Below are 20,900 nucleotides of genomic sequence, written 5' to 3' on the forward strand. Positions count from 1 at the left end.
TCAACTTTAAAAACTTATAGTAATGAAGTCGGCTCTATACACCAATCATGGGACATCATGCCATTTCGGTAATTAAGAAACTACCCTCCACTTCTTGCATGCATGCAAACTTCAAACCAATACATACATAATACACACATAGACACACATATTTGTATAAGAGAAACTATAGTACAAGTGATTATTAATAATTCATGTGTCAAAATATACTACTATATATCCACAACAAAAATGTCCATAAAAGATTTGTAGTGACGTGAAAGACGTTTGTACGAAGGATATTGTTGTGGATGGTGACGTGAATGATATTTATTTTTAGATATTTGTGAAAAATGATGGAGAAAGATAAAGAGAGATAATGTTTGTGTGTGTATGTATATTAATTGTATATATATATATATATATTTGATATTTTTAGGAAAAATGAATATATTATTGTTGTGGATAGTAAAATGTTTGTGGGAAAAAAATATGGAAAGTTGATAGTGACATGTTGGGGCTGTTTGTGGAAATAACAACCCAAACTGATTCAGGGAGCCTAAGAGCGGTTACAATGCCCATCCGACCATCTTATATATTACCAGTCTATCATTAGTAGCGCCATATCAAAAAGCATTTTTTCCCACCACTAATTGTTTATGACATTCTTAAAACACCACTAATCAACCACGAGTCTAGGTCCTACTCATTTTTCATTATATATATTGCTTGTGTGAAGGAAGAAGAAAAAAGCATGACATCTTTAATTCGTGATGCCAAACACGAGTGACACTACCACAACCTGACCACGAGTCAGGCTTGGTGGTTGCACTTGTGGTCAGGCAACCACTAGTCGTACATGGAGACATCACGAGTGGCATTGTGAGGACACTAATCAAGTCATCAATAGATTAGTCATGTTTGAAATGAGCACTCTCTAATCAAGTCATTAACATATTAGTCATGTTTCAATAAATATGCGAACTGCCCACATCGCCGCGATACGACGGCCGGTGTGTACAAAGGGCAAGGACGTAATCAACGCGAGCGGATGACTCACGCTTACTATGAATTTCTCGTTTAAGACCAACAATTGCAATGATCTATCCCCATCACTATGAAATTTCAAAGATTTTCCGGGGCTGTCAGCCAAGGCTATATACTTATTGAATACATCAGTGTAGTGCACGTGTATATATATATATACACACGCATCATTCTTATTCAGCATTTGCTCTTTATATAAATAAATATATATCCATGTGTAAAAATGGTGAGTCACTAGGCATGAGCCTATGCAGAGTGCATTCTGGGTATTAAAATGGTACACGAGACCAAAGGCTTCCCACACATTATCTTTTTAAACAAATCCATAATACATAATATACATGTACAATTTTTACATGCTCACGAATTAGTTTACATGAAGATATTCTCTCATAAAACTTTAATTAGATGAAAACATATATACAATTTTGTCAACTCTAAAATTTTACGAATCCATTCAAAAATTAGATGCATTAACTTATTCTAGGTGTCTCTTCTATTCGAAAGAAACAATATAAGTCATGATTCTTGAACATTATATGCACACGCATACATGAATACATATACACACGGTTTTATATATTTGACTTTATAGGTTGATAGGAAGTCTATATATTCTTTATGCCGTTTCTTAATTTAAAGAAAATCCAAAATGTCAAACAAGCAATGAGCGAATAATGGAAATTAGAGTTTTAAAAGCTTTTTAAGAAAATTTAATTATTTATTATATTGGGTTACAAATGAAATTGGGGTCTATAATAATACAAGAGTACAATTAAGGCAACTTTTTTAAAGAAACACACCAAGAGAAACCTCCATTACAAAAGGTACGTAGGAAAGCACAAGCCTTCAAATATCAAAAGCAAGCTTTATGAGGTTCCTAATCGGACCATTCATCGATCCACTTGGAGTTGACAATACTATCAAAGAGATTTTGTTTCTTTGTGATAGCTAGGGGCAGTACACTTTGTAACTAGTGTTTTTTATGATTAAGATTCCTTAAAGTTGATCCAACTGTTGATCTAACTTGGATCAATCTTAGGAAATTCTAATCAGCTTTTGTAATTCCAACCAAGTCATGTAACATTAATTGCTCAATGAAATATTGAGTTAATGCCCATTTATTCATGGGGAGTGATAAATCTATAACATTATTTGGACATTCACAACAATTTATGTTTTATATAACTGTACATAACGCAATATAATATATACATTTGTTGTAGATGACCAAAATCTGTTATAAATATATCCGTCTTTACTCATAATAGAAAGTATATTTCTTAACCGTTAACAGCGTGTTTTCTATCACAACCAAATTATTATAAAAGGATAAGTATTTGTAAGATAGACTACATTTTTTAGCTGGGTAGGATGAGCCTCTAAATAAAAATCTTACAGCCTTTTAAGATTTAATCGACCAATAAAAGATCTTATTATGTTAAAAATTGACTTTGTCAACATAATGAATCTTAAAAAGAAACAAAAATTACAAATTAAAAATATGTTATTGGGTTTTCTTACATGATAAACTTAAAAAAAGTTATATAAGGAAAGTAAAAATTGTTTTAAAAGACTTACTTTTAGACATGTATTTTTAAAATGGTGAAACTTCAAAAAAGGCACAAATTCAATTTCTCCTTATTTAAAGAAAGATATTTTAACGAAGCGTGTAACCCGACCAGGGAAAAAGTAGTAACCCGACCACCCACTATTAGCGGCGACGTCGTCACTAATAGTGGGCCCCCATCTGTCAGTCAACGGCCGCAACTGGCCGAATCACGTGGGTGTGGAGCCCACTATTAGCAGCGACGTCGCCGCAAATAGTGGGTCCCCCCACTACAGATCCATCGTCGATATAAACAAGGCAGCCCTCTTCTTCTTAGTTCGTCTTCTCCATTTTACTCCTCTGTAAAAACTTTTAATTTCTCCAAAAAATCCATTCTTCTCCATTAGTATAACTCACAAATCCGACCATCTATCCCCTCATCATCATTATCAACGTTCTTTTTTACACCACCTACGTTTTCCTTTTAGAATCTTGATTTGCGTGATATAATCATTTGTATTTTTTATGTTTCAATACATTTGATGATAAAAAAATAATTGGAATCAACTTTAGAAAAGTATTATAAAATCAATGTATGTACAACAAAAAAGTATGAAAAATTATTGATTGAAACTTGTTTTGGAACAACATCTTAAATACATAAAAAATATATACAATAAAAAAAGTATACATACAAACAACCTATATAAAACATTGAACGAATTTAATCATTTATTACAATAGGAGGGCCTGGTGGTACTCTTGGCATGTTTGCGTACAACCAATTTTGATACGCATCTTCTTGATTTGCGTACGTGAATGCTAGTCGACGTGCAGGATCGGTTGCGTGAAATTCCCATTCCGGATTCTTGTATGCCATTGGGTAGTCGCCTGCTAATTTCACTGCAACAAAATGGGTTTCGTCGTTTATCAGAGCAACACTTATCGGTTGTTTGAATAACAGCTGATCTAAGCCGTGATGCATCGGAAATACTGTGCGGGGGTCACGTAGGCTAACGCAGCTGACTATTATACCCAGCTTATTGGCCAGAAGGATATGGAACCACACTTTACTCATCCAATGATCTCTGAGCCGGCTTCTTCCATAATAAGAGGTTCGCAGCGCCGACAACATTCGGTTGCCCTCTGTTTGCCCAAACATTTGCATGTACCCATCGAGGTCAGATTCAAACTCCGCGAGCATCTGCGTACGAACCCACTCTGCACCCATCTCCTCATCTAGCCCCAAAGCTACAGCGGTAGCTCGAAATCCACAGTTACCGTCTCCTTTGACATTTTGTGCGCCTACAACGTATGGCCTTAAGTACGATGGTATCTCACCTAGTACCCAATCGTAATTTTTGGAAAGACTGGCGTTATACGGTTCCGCAACATACCCAACCCAACTGGCCGATGACTGTGCCTCTGACTCCAAATCTGAAACCTGCGCCTGCCTTGATTCATATATGGGTGCATTTCTAGATTTTGTAGGTGGTGGCCCGAAGATGTCATCTACTAAGTTGGAATATGGTTGGTCATAGTTGAGCCAATGGTCTTGGGACGTATCGCCGAATCCATATAATTTTTGTGTCACATATGGTGTATCCCCGACCCCGTAGGATTGGGACGGGTCCCCAAAAGTATATATATCATCAAGACCTGGATACGGGTGCAGGTTTCCGAAAATGTCAGGATTATCTTTGACCCATTCTGATTCAGGGTGGGATTGATCGTTGAACAATCCTCGGTTCTCGGGATAACGACAGGACTGGGACGGCTCGTACGTATTGTGTCTGGCGGGCTGCGCAGGTGGGGGTTTGTTCAAATCTGGCACCTTGTATTCCCTCGGTCGACTGGACTTGGATTTTCGTAGCCCAGGTGGGTTGGTGTTGAGATCCGGCACCTGGACCATTAGTAAGAATCAGTTTCCTTAACTGAGGTAGTTATATGTTCTGTATTTATTGAATAAGACAAATATTTATTTAGATGTATTATGTATACCTTTGGCGGCTTTTGTTTCGAGCCGACTGGTCTTCCGCGTGTGGTCTTTTGAACAAGAGGGTCATTCACTTGTGTCTTACCAGGCTTAAACATGTCTTTAATTTTTGACAACCAATGCTTCTTTTGGGCCTTGGGTTGCTGTTCCAAGAAATTCGTAAGACCATCAACGACTTTATGGACATCGTTTTCTTCGTCTTCGTCTTGTACGCATGTCAACGGTGTTAAGTCAAGCTTTTTCCAAAACGGGTCTATGACATGAGGCTGTATACGAGTCCCTGCATTTTTTTGATATAAATAATTGTACGAAATTATGTGTTTTTGATGAAAAAATACATGTAATAAATCGTACTAACCGCGCTGCATGTACTCGGCAATCTTGCAGGCACATGGTAGCCCGCAACTGGACTGAACCTTGCACCCACATTTGTTAACATGTCTTTTAAGGACTTTGTCTAAGCGTACAATTTCATCAGCCATGATGTCCAATGCTTTAAGTGATACCTTTCCCAACAGGTCCTTCATACAGTTGTAATTATGTTTCCCCTTCCGAGTCCCGTTGCTATACCCCAGTTGGCCCCTTATTTCTGCATCTTGACTGATCAGGACAGAATCAACACATTGGAGGATTCTAGTAAATGTGCATTTCCCCCTCAATTCTTCCTTCAGTAAATGGTGCTCGGCCTCCACTCTGTTTGTGGTGTGGTTTTGGTAGTTGAGGTGTTCATCGACCCAACAGGACACAAACTGCTCTCGGTATGGGGACAACCAATTATCGGTCAAGTACTTGTAGACGCCTGGAAAACCCGCAAGTTTTTCCTTTAACTCCTTCTCATTTGACTTAAACTCGTCAAAAGTCCGAGACTGATAGACTTTTTTCCACCATACGTTAAGCCTGTCAATGTTAACATCTTTCTTAATCCGCAATGCCGGTTCGCAGTGCTTGATTATGTTTTGCCATATATGGTACCTACACAGCAGTTGTTTCGCTTCCGGCATAACAACCTTCAAAGCTCTCATCAGGGCCAGCTCCCTGTCAGTAAGAACGACACGAACGACAAAGCTATCAGCAAGGGTGGACCGAAGACATCGTAAAACCCATTGATAATCTGCCTGCCGCTCGTTTACGATAAAAGCATACGCTAAACTAAAGGTCTTCCCCGTTGAAGTCACGCCGACGATCTCAATTAGCGGCATGTTGTAGATGTTAGTTTTGTACGTGGAGTCTATTTCAATAACCCAGGGAAATGCGCGCCATAGGGTCATTGATGTTGGATGAATGAAAAACAGGTTCTCCAAGCGTCCATTTTTGTTATTTGTGGTGAACTGGTAAAAGTACCTTTTCTCTTGCAACAGTGAAAACATAACCTGCGTTTAGTGACCAAGATATAATAATTAAGTCAATTCCAACAACGTAGTACAATAGAATATTTAATGTTTTTACCTGCATTGGAGTACGCCCTGCTTGGCCCGACCTTCTTCTCGCTTTTAGGAAGTTGGTAATGTCTCCTTTCCGAGTCAAGTTTCCTGGAAATTCAAGTTTGAGGTTTACCAGGATCTGATGTGGGTACAAACCGCGATCCGATTGGGTCCCCACAAATTCCTTTTCTTCATCCGTCATCCGTCTGGCGTATGCATTCCCTTGCAGATTAGTAATTGGATCATGATTGTGTCTCCAATCCTTGACAGTTAACCTCCAACCACCATCACGCCCAGAGCGGCCTATTAAAGTGAAAGGACAACCTATCTTACTTGACCGTTTAGGTGGACCAATTAACCTTGCATCGCGCGCTCCACCGTGGTGACATATAAGTGTCACTTTATTGACCACCTCTTTTGAGTTTTTGTTCGTCCGCCTTATAACTAGAACATAACCCAAATCCATTGCTGTTCTTTGAGCCCACTCCGTTAATTCTTCAAAGGAACCGAACACCTCATCAGTTTCAAAGTCCCCAGCTTCGCATTCATATTCACCGTCTGCATCAGGTTGCTCAAACACATTATCCGGCACTTCAATACGTACGTTTTCTGGGTCTGCCCAAATATCCTCCAAACTATCCATCTGAAACAATTCAAGTAAACATCAACCTCATTAACTATTAATGATGTCCATACTATATATATATGTATATGTATATATATTTACACATACGTATAATATCTATATCTATATTCATAATACATATATATATATATAAACAATAAGCTTGAAAAGGAAAAGATACACAAAACCAGCAACTACAAATATGTAATGAAAACGATGATTCCTATATATGTATATATATATATATTTACACATACGTATAATATCTATATCTATATTCATAATACATACATATATATATATATATATAAACAATAAGATTGAAAAGGAAAAGATACACAATACCAGCAACTACAAATATGTAATGAAAACGATGATTCCTATGTACCCAAATTTTTTTTCGAAATAGACAAAGATTCAGTATGAAAACCACGACTTAATGGTATTCTGTATCTTATTACATGAATATTGGTTTTCAAGTGTACGATAGATAATTAGACATTCCATATATATATAGTCTAAAAGTATCGCATCGATAATTCCTATACGCTACATCTGTTGATCTTATTGAAACAAATGTTGATCTTATTGAAACAAATACAAAGAACCATTCCCGATATGTGAATTCCCGATGTACACAGACTGAACAGCGTTGCAGACCGCCTGACGTGGCAGTGCCACGTCATCACCATTAGCGGCGACGTCACCGCTAATACACTGGTGGGTTTGACCCGTTGACTTGGTGGTGTTACCCAATGCCTTTAACTATTTTAATAGTTACAGAGACTCACTTGCTTTGATTATGGCTCGTAAAACGAGTCAGTTTTTGGAATTAATATGCTCCAAAGCAAGTTGGACAACCATGATTTACAAAAGAAAATAAAATATGAATAACGACTTATTGGTGCGATCATATGAAGTCTCAAACACTTCTTACACGAATGCAATTAATCCGATATCAGATTATTCAGTTTACCCGTTTAAGTTCTACAGTATGATACTCACCGCGTTAACTTATAAGTGAAATTCACACCAAATGAATCACGAGATCGTACATACTTACCGTCTAATTAAACAATTAACATTCCAATAACGACTCATTAACATGTTAATTGCAGATTTTCAACTTGCTTCCTCAGTTGACCAGTTTGAAAGTCAAACTTGCTAGATAATCACTAGTTATATTGCCATTATTCAAACTAGCAATACTCTAAGATACGTCATTCAAAAAAAAAACAAAACAAAACAAAAAAAGCAAAAACAATTCCAAACCATGAGAAAAAAAAACCATTAAGCTAGGATTAACACTTTTTATAAAACAACCATTAACTTCATGCAATTTTGACAACCAAAAAATTAAATTTCCATGACAAATTACTACAAACAATTTCTGTTAAAAAAAAAAAGTTACCACAAATAAGTTAAGACGTCAAATTACTTCAAGTGTCTTGATTTGGGGCCATTATTGTTTCATGTAAAAAAGCATTTGTCAATTCATATTCCACTATATCTTCACTATAAATATCACATATGTGTATGTGAGCTCCATCATGCACATTTCAACTGATATTTGCTACTTTCTCTCAACTTACAAAAGTAATTAGTTTCGAATGATTCATAGCTAAGCCACCATTTCCACCACCTTAGCCCTCCAGCGCCTTACGTTTTCAAGTTGCCGCATCAATAGTAAAGCAAAGAATCCATTCATTTTATTGTGCATTCTTTCTTTCTAAAAAGAAACAAATACTTTGATACATATTATTTTTTGGTTATAGTATCAACTTATCATTAACAATGAGAATTACAATGATGATGACCCAACAAGCTCAACCATCTTTATTACAAATACCCACCGGTGGTATGAACTTTCCAATGATCCGGTGCCATCCACAAAAAGAAAAGGTAGTGGTTGTTATGGGTGCTACCGGAACCGGAAAATCAAGGCTCTCAATCGATCTCGCGACAAGATACCCCGCCGAGATCATAAACTCGGATAAAATTCAAGTGTATGAGGGTTTAGATATAGCAACTAATAAAATATCCGAGGAAGAATGTGATGGCGTTCCCCACCATCTCCTCGGGATTGTTGATCCCGAGGCAGATTTTACAGCGGGGAACTTTGCCAGCACTGCTTCACTCACCATGAAATCAATTGTGGGAAGAGGAAAACTTCCCATAATTGCTGGTGGTTCAAATTCATTTATAGAAGCATTAATAGATGATCAAAACTACGAGTTTAGATCACGTTATGATGTTTGTTTCTTGTGGGTTGATGTTGCAATGCCTGTTCTACATCGCTTTGTTTCTGATAGGGTTAACCGGATGATTCGTGATGGGATGGTGGAAGAAGTAAGAAAAATGTATAACCCTAATTCGGATTACTCAAAAGGGATTCGACGAGCAATTGGAGTACCAGAATTTGATGCTTATTTTCGAGCTGAATATTCATCTTCAAGTAATAGACAAAATCGAGGCAAGCTATTAGAGCAAGCCATTAACGAAACAAAGATTAATACATGCAAACTTGCATGCCGACAACTAGAAAAGATTCATCGGTTGAGAAACGTTAAAGGGTGGAAAATTCACCGGTTAGACGCCACCCCGGTTTTTGAAAATCACGGTGATGAAGCAGACAAGTTGTGGGCAGAGGCAGTGGCAGGACCAGGATCGGTGATTGTAAATCAATTTTTATTTAATTTTGGTCATTCGCGGAGCTTTGTTGCTGCAACAAATAGTGGCACGTTTAAAAGAGGGGTGGCAATGGCCGCGACGGCCATCTAGCTAGTTAATTTACACGGAATAATATTTTCGCGATAAGTATTGAAAACAACGGAGCACTAAGAATTGAAATATTCTATGATCAAGTTGATGGAAATATATATACATAAGTGACAAATTTTTGTACGAATAAGAATAATATGGTAGTTGAGTGATTTTATATTTTTGTCCCGAACTTGTGACATGCACCTCTATTGTTATCTTGTATTGTACAAGTACAAGAAATGGTGTTTGTTTTCATAACTTTTGGGTGAAATCTCTTGGACGCGCCGATCGATGATGATTTATATATTTTCTCTTTTGTTAAATATAAAAAATAATGATGCCTTAATTGTTTTGGAGTAGAACTCAAGTACTCATATATATACACTAGCTAGTGCGTTGTTAATAAAATTTACGTGATATCTATATGCATATATCTATGAATTGATGAAAATCTTGATTAAATATCTATATGCATATATCTATGAATTGATGAAAATCTTGATCGATGTTTATTTAATGAGAAAATTTCATATACATCCTATTTTAAAGACCTAATTACATATATACTTTAGGTGTAAGTTTTAATGCATAAATACAATGCTTTTAAAACATGTTTTAAACATATATGTAATTATGTCTTTAAAATAGGACATATATGAAAATCCCCTTTATTTAATACATGTTTGTTTTCTTACTATTACTCCCTCCGTCCCACTAATTGTGTCCAGTTTTGAATATTCAAAGTCTATATATTGTAGGTTTGACCTTAAATATCTTTTATTATATTATTTAATATTTGGCAAAAGTTATATCCAACGAAAACATATTTAAACCTCTATCTATTCTTATAACTTTCATCAAGTATTACGCAATACAAATAAAAATATTGATGGTCAAAGTTGTTAAGAAAAGATTTTGAAAACTAAAAAGTGGACACTATTAATGGGACGGAGGGAGTAATATTTAATACAATATAATATTATGAAGTTAAAAGATCGATCAATAAAGATATTCGTTAATTGACTTGATATTCTAATAATGTTTATGTATGGCTAGAATCCGCTTATTGTAGTTTGAAAGAGGTTGCACTAATCATTGGCAATGATTGACTTCCGTGGTCAACTTCTATTCTTAAGGTTTAAAAGGTACCAACTTAAAGAAGAAAATAAATCATCATATTTAATATTTTTGAAAAATCCAAACTGATATGTGTATCTAAGTTCTCCCGTTTGAGTTATTCGAGAAAGACGCGTCATTTTGATTCGAATATATATATTTTTTTTAAAGGTGAATTTCGCTTAAGAACTTCGTGTCGCGATTCGATAGCGGGAGGTTTAATATACGTTGTCTTAACCGGGTCCGCATTAGAGAACTCACTCGAAGTAAAAATGCCTATTTCAAATACCCGATGGGGAGAAAACTCTCTACTAATCCGCCCGAAGGCACGACGATCAATAGGGGTAAACCCTGCCTCATACTTGAACTTGGGTATACCCAAGTCAAGCCTTCATAGAAAGACTTCCTATGTATTTTTCAAGTTTTGAACCCAAGACCTTCTGTTTATAAGGGAGGTGCTCAACCACTTGAGCTAACTAGGAAGTACTTAAGATTATATATAACAAATTGAAGTATTTTCACAATATTTTTGAATATTTTCATAACCACCTTCAAGATTATATTTAAGTGAATTCAAACTTAAGTTTTATTGTGAAAGATTAAAAAAAAAAAAAAAGTTGACTACCAAGTCATCTTGGATGTGGTTATAGCTAGACTTGTACGTAGGCTTACAAAATCTTAATGTTTATATGAATATAGTGCTTAATAAAGATATAACTTTAGTTTGCCATTCTAAAGTTACACATGGTTAAAATAGTAAATGCATGAGGTTTTTATGATCAGCTTTTCTAACCAGCTGGACGAGTTTAATGATCGGGTACATGTGTGAAGTAACCGGGTTATTCTTGGCACTCAACATGTATTCTTAACGTCCTAACCGTCTGATCACTAAGTCACCTAGCTAGATGGTGATCGTTAGTATATATAGTTTTAATTTCCCAACAATTTTATTACAAGAAAAAATCTCAAATGACTTTTTTGATTATCTTTAATAAGAGTAACTTTAAATAGCAATATGAACTAATCTTTATCATCCATTGAATTTTCATCTTTATTCTCTACTCTTAGAGCATATTATTTACATCATCTTTGACTAAATTTTTTAAAAAGATGATATTAATCTTCCAACTAGCTTCAATTAATTTACTTAAACTAAAACACAATATTAATTACACTTTCAAATTTTTTTTAGAATAATAATATTCATCTTCTTGTATTCTTAACAATTCGATTCTTTTTCTTAAGCCATGTCAATCGTAAGCTCATGTCACAAAAATATCTTCAAAAATACATTCAAGAATGTGAATTTGTATAGTTTGGAGATTGATAATCTAAAAGAATATATTTTTGTGTATGATGATTGGATAATGTTATGAAAGCTGTCACTAGAATCATGATCTCGTGTTATATACAAATTTCATATAGGTTACTTGGTGTAATATATTCCGAGGATTGACTATATATATACAAAATATTATATATATGTAATTTCTAATATTAAGATACAAAATATTTACAAATTTTTTTTATAACTATGTTATATATATATACACTTAAAGGTGATCTATCAAAGAAAAAATAAAATGTCCGATTTGCAGTTTTCTCAAAACAAATGAAGATATAAAAAATTATTTTATGTTTTTATTGTTAGTTTGTGTAATTGTTTTTATTTTATTATATTATTTATTCTTCCAATTATTTAAACCTTTAATTATTTTTTATTATTCTTATTATTATGTCATTTTTTTTTGTATAATCGTATGTATTTTATTATATGGTTCTCCTGTGTTTTACTCGGGTTATAATCTAGTTGAGTTAAGATATAAAAGTAAGATTATTGTTAGCTTTTTGTTTTATACAACTCAACAAATGTGACGAGGTGTGTGCTAAACTTTACACATCTCTATAGGAATGAGATTAGATCTTGGATAAAGTATTACACCGTAATTCTTACGGAGGCTAATTAGTGTTCATTGAATGAGCTCTACAAACATATTAAAACCTTGTAATAACTATTAAAAAAATTTATGTTATTTTGTTATATATAAAACCTTGTAATAACTATTAAAAAAATTGTTAATTCTCATTGGGCGAATACCATGTCAATAATCTGTATGTACGTATATTTCAATCGGTTTAGCCGATAAATATATAGATTATTTATGAATGATACGTATGTGAAGTTTTTACTTCGTGCATCTATCAAAAGCAAATTGAATGGTTAGATATCCAATGATCAAGATTGATTGACATCGCTATGTTTGTCCTTAAAAAAGTTGGACATCTTAATTCTTCAAATAACTTAAAAAATTGTGACAAATATTGGACAAAAAAACTTGTTGCATAAATGTTTACACATTCAATCAATCGTGTTTTTGATGTTGACCGTACCACACAGTATCTTGTTCTTTCCATATTTCATTTGTTACTTTGTTTGATTCGACACATCCAAGAATAGGCATGAAAGATCAATGTGATATCATGTCAAAAATGACTCCACAAGGGGATGAAAAATGAGCCCTGCTTTTAGGTACACTTGTGTAATGCGTGTTGTACGGCTGTTTATTGCATTTATTCCAACTCCAAGCTCGAGTCGAGCATCTATCCTTTGATGATGAGCTATCTGATCCTGACCTCCACTCTCAAGGTCTCAACTCATGTTAACCTCTTTGAAAGATTCATCATTCATATTATTATTCTCATACATCATATATTCATCATTATATTCATACTAACTATACTAAGTTTTCAATCATTTCATGATATAACATATCGTTTATTTGCAAGACGGGTTAAAATTGATTACAAGAATGAAAAATCTGTGGCTATGCGATGATGAGCCGATGAGAAACAACTTTTTTTTAGGTTCTATTAACTCATACAAGCGATACTTAGATATTTTACCATAAAGAATAACAAGAACCCGGGCGCCCTCACCCATAGAAACAGAAAGTTTGTAACAATCGTAGAGGCACGTCTGCAAAAAAGTGAAACTTATCCCTTTTCTATAAGATGGATGGACTCGAATAAATGATAGCAAGAAAACAAAAACCCGGCATATAAACTTCTCTTTGGCACTTGCATATCTAACAAGAACCGGTACTCCAACTTGGCTCTTTTAATGATAGTCAACGACTTAAAATTTTCTATTTCCTATGTAAGAAATGAGTAATACAGAATCACCAAAAAAATTCGAGTCACTAGGTAGCTAGCTAGGATATGAACGAAAAAAGCCAAGGGCAACTGAGATATCTTATTCAATTTATAAGATAATTAGATTAGATGTTAGGAATTCTAATTGTAATTATTTGTTACTACATAATACTCATTAAGGAAACCTATTGAGACTGGCCATAAATGGGTCAGCTTCGGGCCTCAGCTTGCTCTGCTTTTACATATCCTCTTTGAATTTGGCAGCTTAAGGAAAGGTAGCAAAGTGGGTGGGTAAGTTAGGTCGGGTAAATGATTAAAACAGGTAATATTCTTTTATGTGAATCAGTTCAGGTTAGATTGGGTTGGGGTTTTTTTTTGGCGAACGGCAAGTTGGATCACGGATGGGCCACTGACACACCCGTTCATCTCCATTTCCCCGATAGAGGACCCAAGTTTAGGTTAGGTTGGGTTGACCTGACATTATTTTTGCAAACTTTTATACATAATACTATTAGTCTAGTAGTAGCATTAACCTGTTAAAACAATGATTAAGATAGTTTTTACATCTATATATGCATTTGATTAACACTTTACTCAATGTTTGATCCAGTTGACCCCTTTCTTTTAAACTGATTTTCTTTTAGCTTATACGTTTTCCTTTTAAAAGATAAAGCATAATCTAAATCGACCGATTCATAACTAGACATATCCATGTTCTGATCACCATCATGTTGTATCAACCAAAGCGACGACCCCCACAACTACTTGCTCACACAAATGGAATAAATCCAACTTGTGAGACGGGTCAAGTGATGATAAGCAGGCATACGGAAGATTTGTTATCCTGTTTAACCATACCAATAGCCATCCCCACAAATTTGTTTCCGCAGTTGGATCGAGGGTACAGGCACCTTAAAGGTGATTTTCAAAAGCTTAAATGAGCATATTACTAAAAGGAACACCAGCTGGATGCAAAAATTACAGAAAATTAGATTCCAAAAGCCAACCTTGTATCACCACAAATGTAATATAGATAATCATATATTCCTTTTCTTCTCCAGAAAGCAGCGTCTATGGCGGTCTATCAAGGATTCCCTAGCCGTATCTAGATATAGAAAAGACCAAACAATATGACTTGAAAACTAGCAACAAGTTCACTCTCAGCAGGATTGTTTTCACAAATTAAAAAATACTAAAGAAACATGAAGATAAGCATAGAATAACACTCTTGATCAATCAATCACTATCTCAAGCATCCACTTGTGCTCATTGCTATTAAGAACAAGTCCAAGATACAAAAAGCTACACCCATACAACGCCCTTTGAATCAATTCGATTCCAGCCATTCGTGTGTTAAATCTAGTTAATTATACAATGTTACATTTGTATATGATAGGCTATATATGAAGAACATAAACCAAAGGCTAAGGTTTCACATATATAGATCAATACAGAAACAAAACACTTATGATCTATAATCAATATGCAAAATTAAAGATAAATTCACTCTATTTGAGGCTTGAACATGTATGAAATTGATTGCAATCTACAATATTGTACCATACCTTGGATGTAAACTTTATAACTCCAAACAACTAAAAGAACATGAAGAGATACTACTACATAACTACATAATTAAGCATAAAATGTTTGTAACTGTTATATAGATTTTAGTTAGTTCCTTATTCGACTTCCACACGAGTAAGTGATATTGCAAGCTCTACCAACTATTACAGAATACTTATGAACAGGTCTAGCAAGGAATGGGGGCAAACGAACGAGGAGCTCACAAACGCACTGATCATCAACTTGAGATAACCACTTACAACATTGTTGTTCAACAGGTGTGTCTCTATGTCTATGACGCCTATGACGATGATGACGGTGCTTACGCCCTTTCTTGCGACCACGTTTATGGCCCTTGTCACGGTCCTTGTCATCATGATCCCCATCCTTGTCGTCATGATCATCGTCGTCATGATGATCATGATCATCATCGTCATGATCATCATTATTAGTGCGGTGTTCAGGATCATTGTCATCATGATCATGATCATTGTCATCATGTTCATGATCATTGTCATCATGATCATGATCATCGCCGTGATCTTGGTCATGATCATCATCATGATCATGACTAGGGTCCTCATCATGTGCGTGTCTTTGGTTACGTACACGCCTATGCTCATCTCTATCATCATCATCGTCGTCGTCGTCATTGTCATCATCATCATCCTCATCATCATCATGATCCTCATCATCATCATCATCATCATCAGATGGAGGTGGTGGTGGAGCAAGAGGGGCCCGTGGTGCGGGTGGTGGAACTTGTATAAATGGCAAATATGCGCAAGCTTGGTTTGCAAGGGCCATTTGGAAGTTGCATAGTGGGCGCGGGGCAAAAGGGGTAACTGGGACAACGGGTACTACTTGGGCTTCACTAAGCCGATATAGAACCATAACGAACACAAGGAATCCCGATTTAAGAATGTTGGATCTAATCATTGTTTCAGTATGATAAAAAGATTTTCTCTTATGATTTGCCTCCACCGATATATATGCATACGCATACACTTAAATACAAATAAAACCATAATCTTTGTGTGTTCTTGGGCATAGTAATTTTCGTGAGGGTATGTAAAATGGTTAATAGCAAAGCTAATTTGTAATCTGTCATATTATGCGCCTCCATTCCCTTTGCATGAGTTTCGGGTAGATATTGTTTGGTAAAGTGTCGTTTGCTTCAATTCCTACATGCCCAACTTACTTCTACCACATTTACAAGAAACCATGTCCAACTAGTGTATCGATCCGCCAAAATATTTGCACCTATTGGCCATGGTTTTGGTTCAAGCTTGCGGTCAACGTGACAACGTGTGTATGCTCATATAAGTAAACTACAAATATGTATCAACTGTTTATATTAAAAACGTACCGCATGTCCAATACACATGAGGGGTTAGTTTGTGCGATTAGTGTTGTGTTCATATAATATGTTTTGATTCAAAAATAGCCTACCGAACTTATGCAAGTTAAATCCGAAATATATACACAAACAGCCTAATTAAAGTTAGGAAAATTGAAAACCAGTAAGTAATAATTTTCCAATAGTTCCATTTTGGTGGTTCTTGAGTTCGGTTTTGATCAATCATGTTTTTTGGACTATAACTAGAATTGTAAATTTGTGATCTCAGTGAGTCAGTCCCACCTTCCAACAACATACAAAAAATGTTAAGTTTAATAAGAGTCTGGCTCTATATATGTGTAATAAGTAGTAAATTAATGTTGTCTTTCACGAGTTGTGTCCCAATACCTCGACTGTGTATAGAGGAGGTTAAGATGTAGACAACCTTATCTTATCACGACGGTGTAGAGAAGTTACTTTCTAGGTTCTATATAAAGATAAAAAAGAACTTCCGGCCTTACAAGGCATGATGATAGACACCTTGACCTCTATATTCATATATATGTATCTTAAATATGATTATAAATTACCATAGCTTCGAAATCAGTTAGATATATCTCTAATATAGTTGGGGACTAAACGATTAATTAGTTTAAGAGGCTGAACGACATAAGTTATGCGTTTTCTTTATTTATGGGCTTTATTTTTTTAATTCATTGTTTTTGTGCATCTGTGTGATCATCTATGAATTACTTTATTGTCATCCAACTTGCCATCGCGAACCTTTTAACACGTTTGGCGTTTATTCTATCATATTGTACTTGAAAGAATAAAGTTTCACCAAAAAAAAAAAATTGGACTACTTAACCCTCTTCACGTAATTTTACTAGGAAAGTATGTAAACACCACAAGAAACTAAAGAACCACTCGAGTTTCATCGTTTTCGAAGCTTGGATTGAGCTAGAACAACATATATTCGGTCCTCAATTAGTTTCACAAGACGAGCATAAAAGTTAATGTTCATTTGGGCTTTGTTCTAATTTGAGTCATACAAGCTAACCAAACTAACTTACTAGTCGAAGGAGATCAACATCCGAGTCAAAGTGAGTTTTGTATGATTTTGAGTTCTAAAATAAATTAAGTTACTGTCCTTGGGATTTAGCCAAACTGGACATTTAATGTCCCTTATGTCTTTCAGTCAATTGTTAGTCACGGGTTCAAAACCTTTGAAAGACATATTGAGAAGTCTTTGTCAATGAGGTGGGGCATGGGGGTTTTCTCGAGCATTTAGCTGGTTTCCTCCATAACGGTAGTGGGACTTCCACCGTCAGTCATGCCCTCGGATTGACTGTGTTGGTGACGTGGTCGAACTCTACCGGACGATGAAAATGAAATACCGCGGATTCCAATCACCACTGTTGTTAAAAAAAATAATAATAAATTAACTTACTCAAACCCGAGTTTAAGCTATGAAGCGAGAGAGTTTATCAAGCTCAAACTCGTTAAAATATAGCTTGAGCTTTGAAATAATCATTAATCGAAGGACTTCAAATAGTTAAAGATTGAATCATCAAGCTCAAGTTCAAACGATAACGAAATTTCCCAGATCGTTTTAAAATTCCGTATTGAAGGACTATTTGTTGGTATTGCATTTTTAGACCAAAAACATCTATCTATATGTTGGTATTTGGGATGAGGCCAATTGGGCCTGTAATATCAATAACGGGCTACTGTATTTTGATAGTTTGATAATTATTGCTTGTCTCCCTTTGTGTATCCCGAAATTTTTGGATCCAAAGTATAATTATTATAAATAAATATCATAATTTCCTACCAAACTCCCGTTTATCTCTTTTTCAACAATTTGGTGCCTGTCAATCTGTCCTAGTCTCTCCTCACGTGATGTTAATCGTGAAAGATTTTTCCCTTTTTAGGTGATGTTTGTTTGGACGGGGTTTTCTTTCAATGGATTTTGAGTTATAAAAATGGAATTTAAACCCAAAAATGGGTACTATTTTAAAAGTCAAGGCAATTGGGCGATGTACAATTTCATAGTTTTGGTGATATGTCTTTTTTGTTTTTAATTTATGTATAACTAGCACACTACTTGAGCAATACAGTGGTATTCGTGGTGGTAACGGTGTGCTGGTGGGACCATTAGTGATAGAGTCAGTATCGAGTGGGGTAAGATAATTGATGTAAAAGTCATTGATGTAAAGAGTTAATGAAGATATTTCAAAATATTTAGAACTAATAATGTATCGTAATCATTAAAGATGTTTTAGACATTTTTTCATGTAACTTTTGACATAAAGATATTATTTTTATGATATAATATAGAAATGTGTAAAAAATAATGTATATTAAATGAAAAGAAAATTATAAGTTAGTCAAAACCTTCCCAAACTTATAGCATGGATCATATAGTAGTTTTTTTATATATATAAATTAGATTGGTATCTATTTATCTAATATCTTTAAAAAATAAATTAAGCTCGTATGGGTATCTTTCATGCTATATTTAGCAAATTTGCTACATACGTTATCTCTATCAAAAAGTTGGGTTATCCGTTCAAAAATAAGAAAAAAGTTGGCTTATCGCTAGTTGAGTTTGAGGGTTTCATTAAATTTTTTAGTAGTATCATAGCTGATTTTGATCAAATGTATACACCTTTTTATGTTATTTTTATGAAAAATGATTAATGTGTCTAAAATATAAGCCTAAAAATATGTCTAATAAGGAGATAGTGACGCATGACAAAATCAATGATAAAGATTAACAAAGAGAAAATATGAAATCCATGTGTCAAAAATTGAATGAATTAGGCATAATTTTAAGCATATTTGTTAGGCATACATATCATTACTCTATTTTTATATTAACTTAGTAGTCCTAATACCCGTACGATGTACGGTAGCTATATAAATCGTTTCATAAAGAAATTCGAATATGTCCCATATATGAATCATGAGATTGAACTAAATTGTGGTTAAAGTAAATCGATGATCGAATCTAAATTATAATAAACAGTAATAATATATAGTATATAATATATGTTTAGTTAGAATTTTGGATTTACCTTAAATTTTTACAATTACATCAAAATCGGAATTTATAAGTATAGTGGATGACGGCAAATACCCTTGTGATTTCGGATCATAAACTCAAATATTTAAAGTCTTCAATTAATAACTTATTAATATAAGTAATAGGAGTTGGAGAATTGAGAAATAGAAAGAAACAATTTTATTAATAAGAAAACGATAAATCAAAAAAAAGTTATAATGTGTTTTGTATCCGTAAGTCAAGAGTAAGAGTATAACTCTAAGTCTAATAAGAAAATTGAATTTATATATAATTAAAAAGGCTAAATTAATAAAATAAATAAATTAAAAGGATACATGTCGATTAAAGATTATGTCACGTGTCGTTTCAAGAACATCTCAATCCTGTTTTAGTTTATTGGTAGATACGACATACAAATATCCTTAGCTTAAAAAAAATAAAATAAAAATAGTATTTTTAGAATATTATTAGGAATCAAGCTAATAAATATAGATGTACCTTACGCATACAACATACAAATACCCTAGCTTGAATATTTTTAGAAGTTTTAAGAAAATAAGGAAACTAATAAGATAAATATCCTATATTATCATACATTACCTATTTTAAAAACAGAGTAACAATAAATTTACTAATTTATAAATATCCTAGTTTAAATAGGTTACATGTGATTAAAAAAAGAAATTTATTATATCCGTACTTTTTAAGGAATATGATTAAAAAGACACTTGTTGTTCTAATATTGTGTCACGTGTCTCTCATAAAAGGCTACAATCCTGTTTTAGTTTATTGGTAGATATATATCATCTTTGAAAGGTACGTAACTATTACGAGTATTAATCCAAGTTGGGTGGTATTGTCTCACACCTTCATGTTTCCCTATATATATATATATATATAAGAAAAGGGAATTTATTTATAATTAGATGTAAGTGTTTTGTGTTTAATGAATGTATCACATGATTCTTAGTAAAATTTAAACTCTTAAACGAACTTTAAAAGTTATTTCCTCTTGTATAGCATAAAAGGTTGGAATCCACCATCATACTTAAAAATCGAATACAGTAATACCAACGTATAACAAAGTAAATCTTGTTAAACATGTTTTTAGACTTATCAAATTAATTACATATATTTTTACTTTTATCTCAATGTTTGTTAACAACCAATTTGAATTTTGCTTCTTTTCTTTGTGCACGAAACAAAAACTGTCAAATGACAAAAGCCCAATGGGCCCAGTCCCCGCCTTTTTTCGGTTCCTAGTCTCCTAGATACGGAC

At 34.2% G+C, this 20,900-nt stretch overlaps 2 protein-coding genes across 2 annotated transcripts; one reads left to right on the forward strand and one right to left on the reverse strand.

Moving 5' to 3' along the window:
• Nucleotides 1-8,180: 8,180 nt before the first annotated feature.
• On the forward strand, nucleotides 8,181-9,805 carry LOC122607265 (adenylate isopentenyltransferase 3, chloroplastic). Its single transcript, XM_043780201.1, has one exon. The coding sequence runs from the start codon at nucleotides 8,412-8,414 to the stop codon at nucleotides 9,396-9,398; it is 987 nt and encodes a 328-aa protein (XP_043636136.1). The 5' UTR covers nucleotides 8,181-8,411; the 3' UTR covers nucleotides 9,399-9,805.
• Nucleotides 9,806-15,307: 5,502 nt separating this feature from the next.
• LOC122609412 (nonsense-mediated mRNA decay protein 2-like) lies at nucleotides 15,308-16,154 on the reverse strand. The gene is made up of 2 exons (XM_043782457.1): nucleotides 15,578-16,154; nucleotides 15,308-15,544 (listed from the first exon to the last, which is right to left on the reverse strand). Exons 1-2 carry the CDS (start codon nucleotides 16,152-16,154, stop codon nucleotides 15,324-15,326), a joined length of 798 nt encoding a protein of 265 aa, XP_043638392.1. The 3' UTR covers nucleotides 15,308-15,323.
• Between the last annotated feature and the right edge of the window lie 4,746 nt (nucleotides 16,155-20,900).

Source organism: Erigeron canadensis, chromosome 7 (assembly GCF_010389155.1).
Source record: "Erigeron canadensis isolate Cc75 chromosome 7, C_canadensis_v1, whole genome shotgun sequence".
Lineage (NCBI taxonomy): Eukaryota > Viridiplantae > Streptophyta > Magnoliopsida > Asterales > Asteraceae > Erigeron > Erigeron canadensis.

What these genes read in the sequence shown, in the direction of transcription:
- LOC122609412 (XM_043782457.1), bottom strand. Translation starts at nt 16,154, where the DNA reads ATGATTAGATCCAACATTCTTAAATCGGGATTCCTTGTGTTCGTTATG. An exon ending in GGATCATGATGACAAGGACC is followed by an intron (nt 15,545 to 15,577) that starts GTGACAAGGGCC and finishes GTCGCAAGAAAG; the next exon opens with GGCGTAAGCACCGTCATCAT.
- LOC122607265 (XM_043780201.1), top strand. Translation starts at nt 8,412, where the DNA reads ATGAGAATTACAATGATGATGACCCAACAAGCTCAACCATCTTTATTA.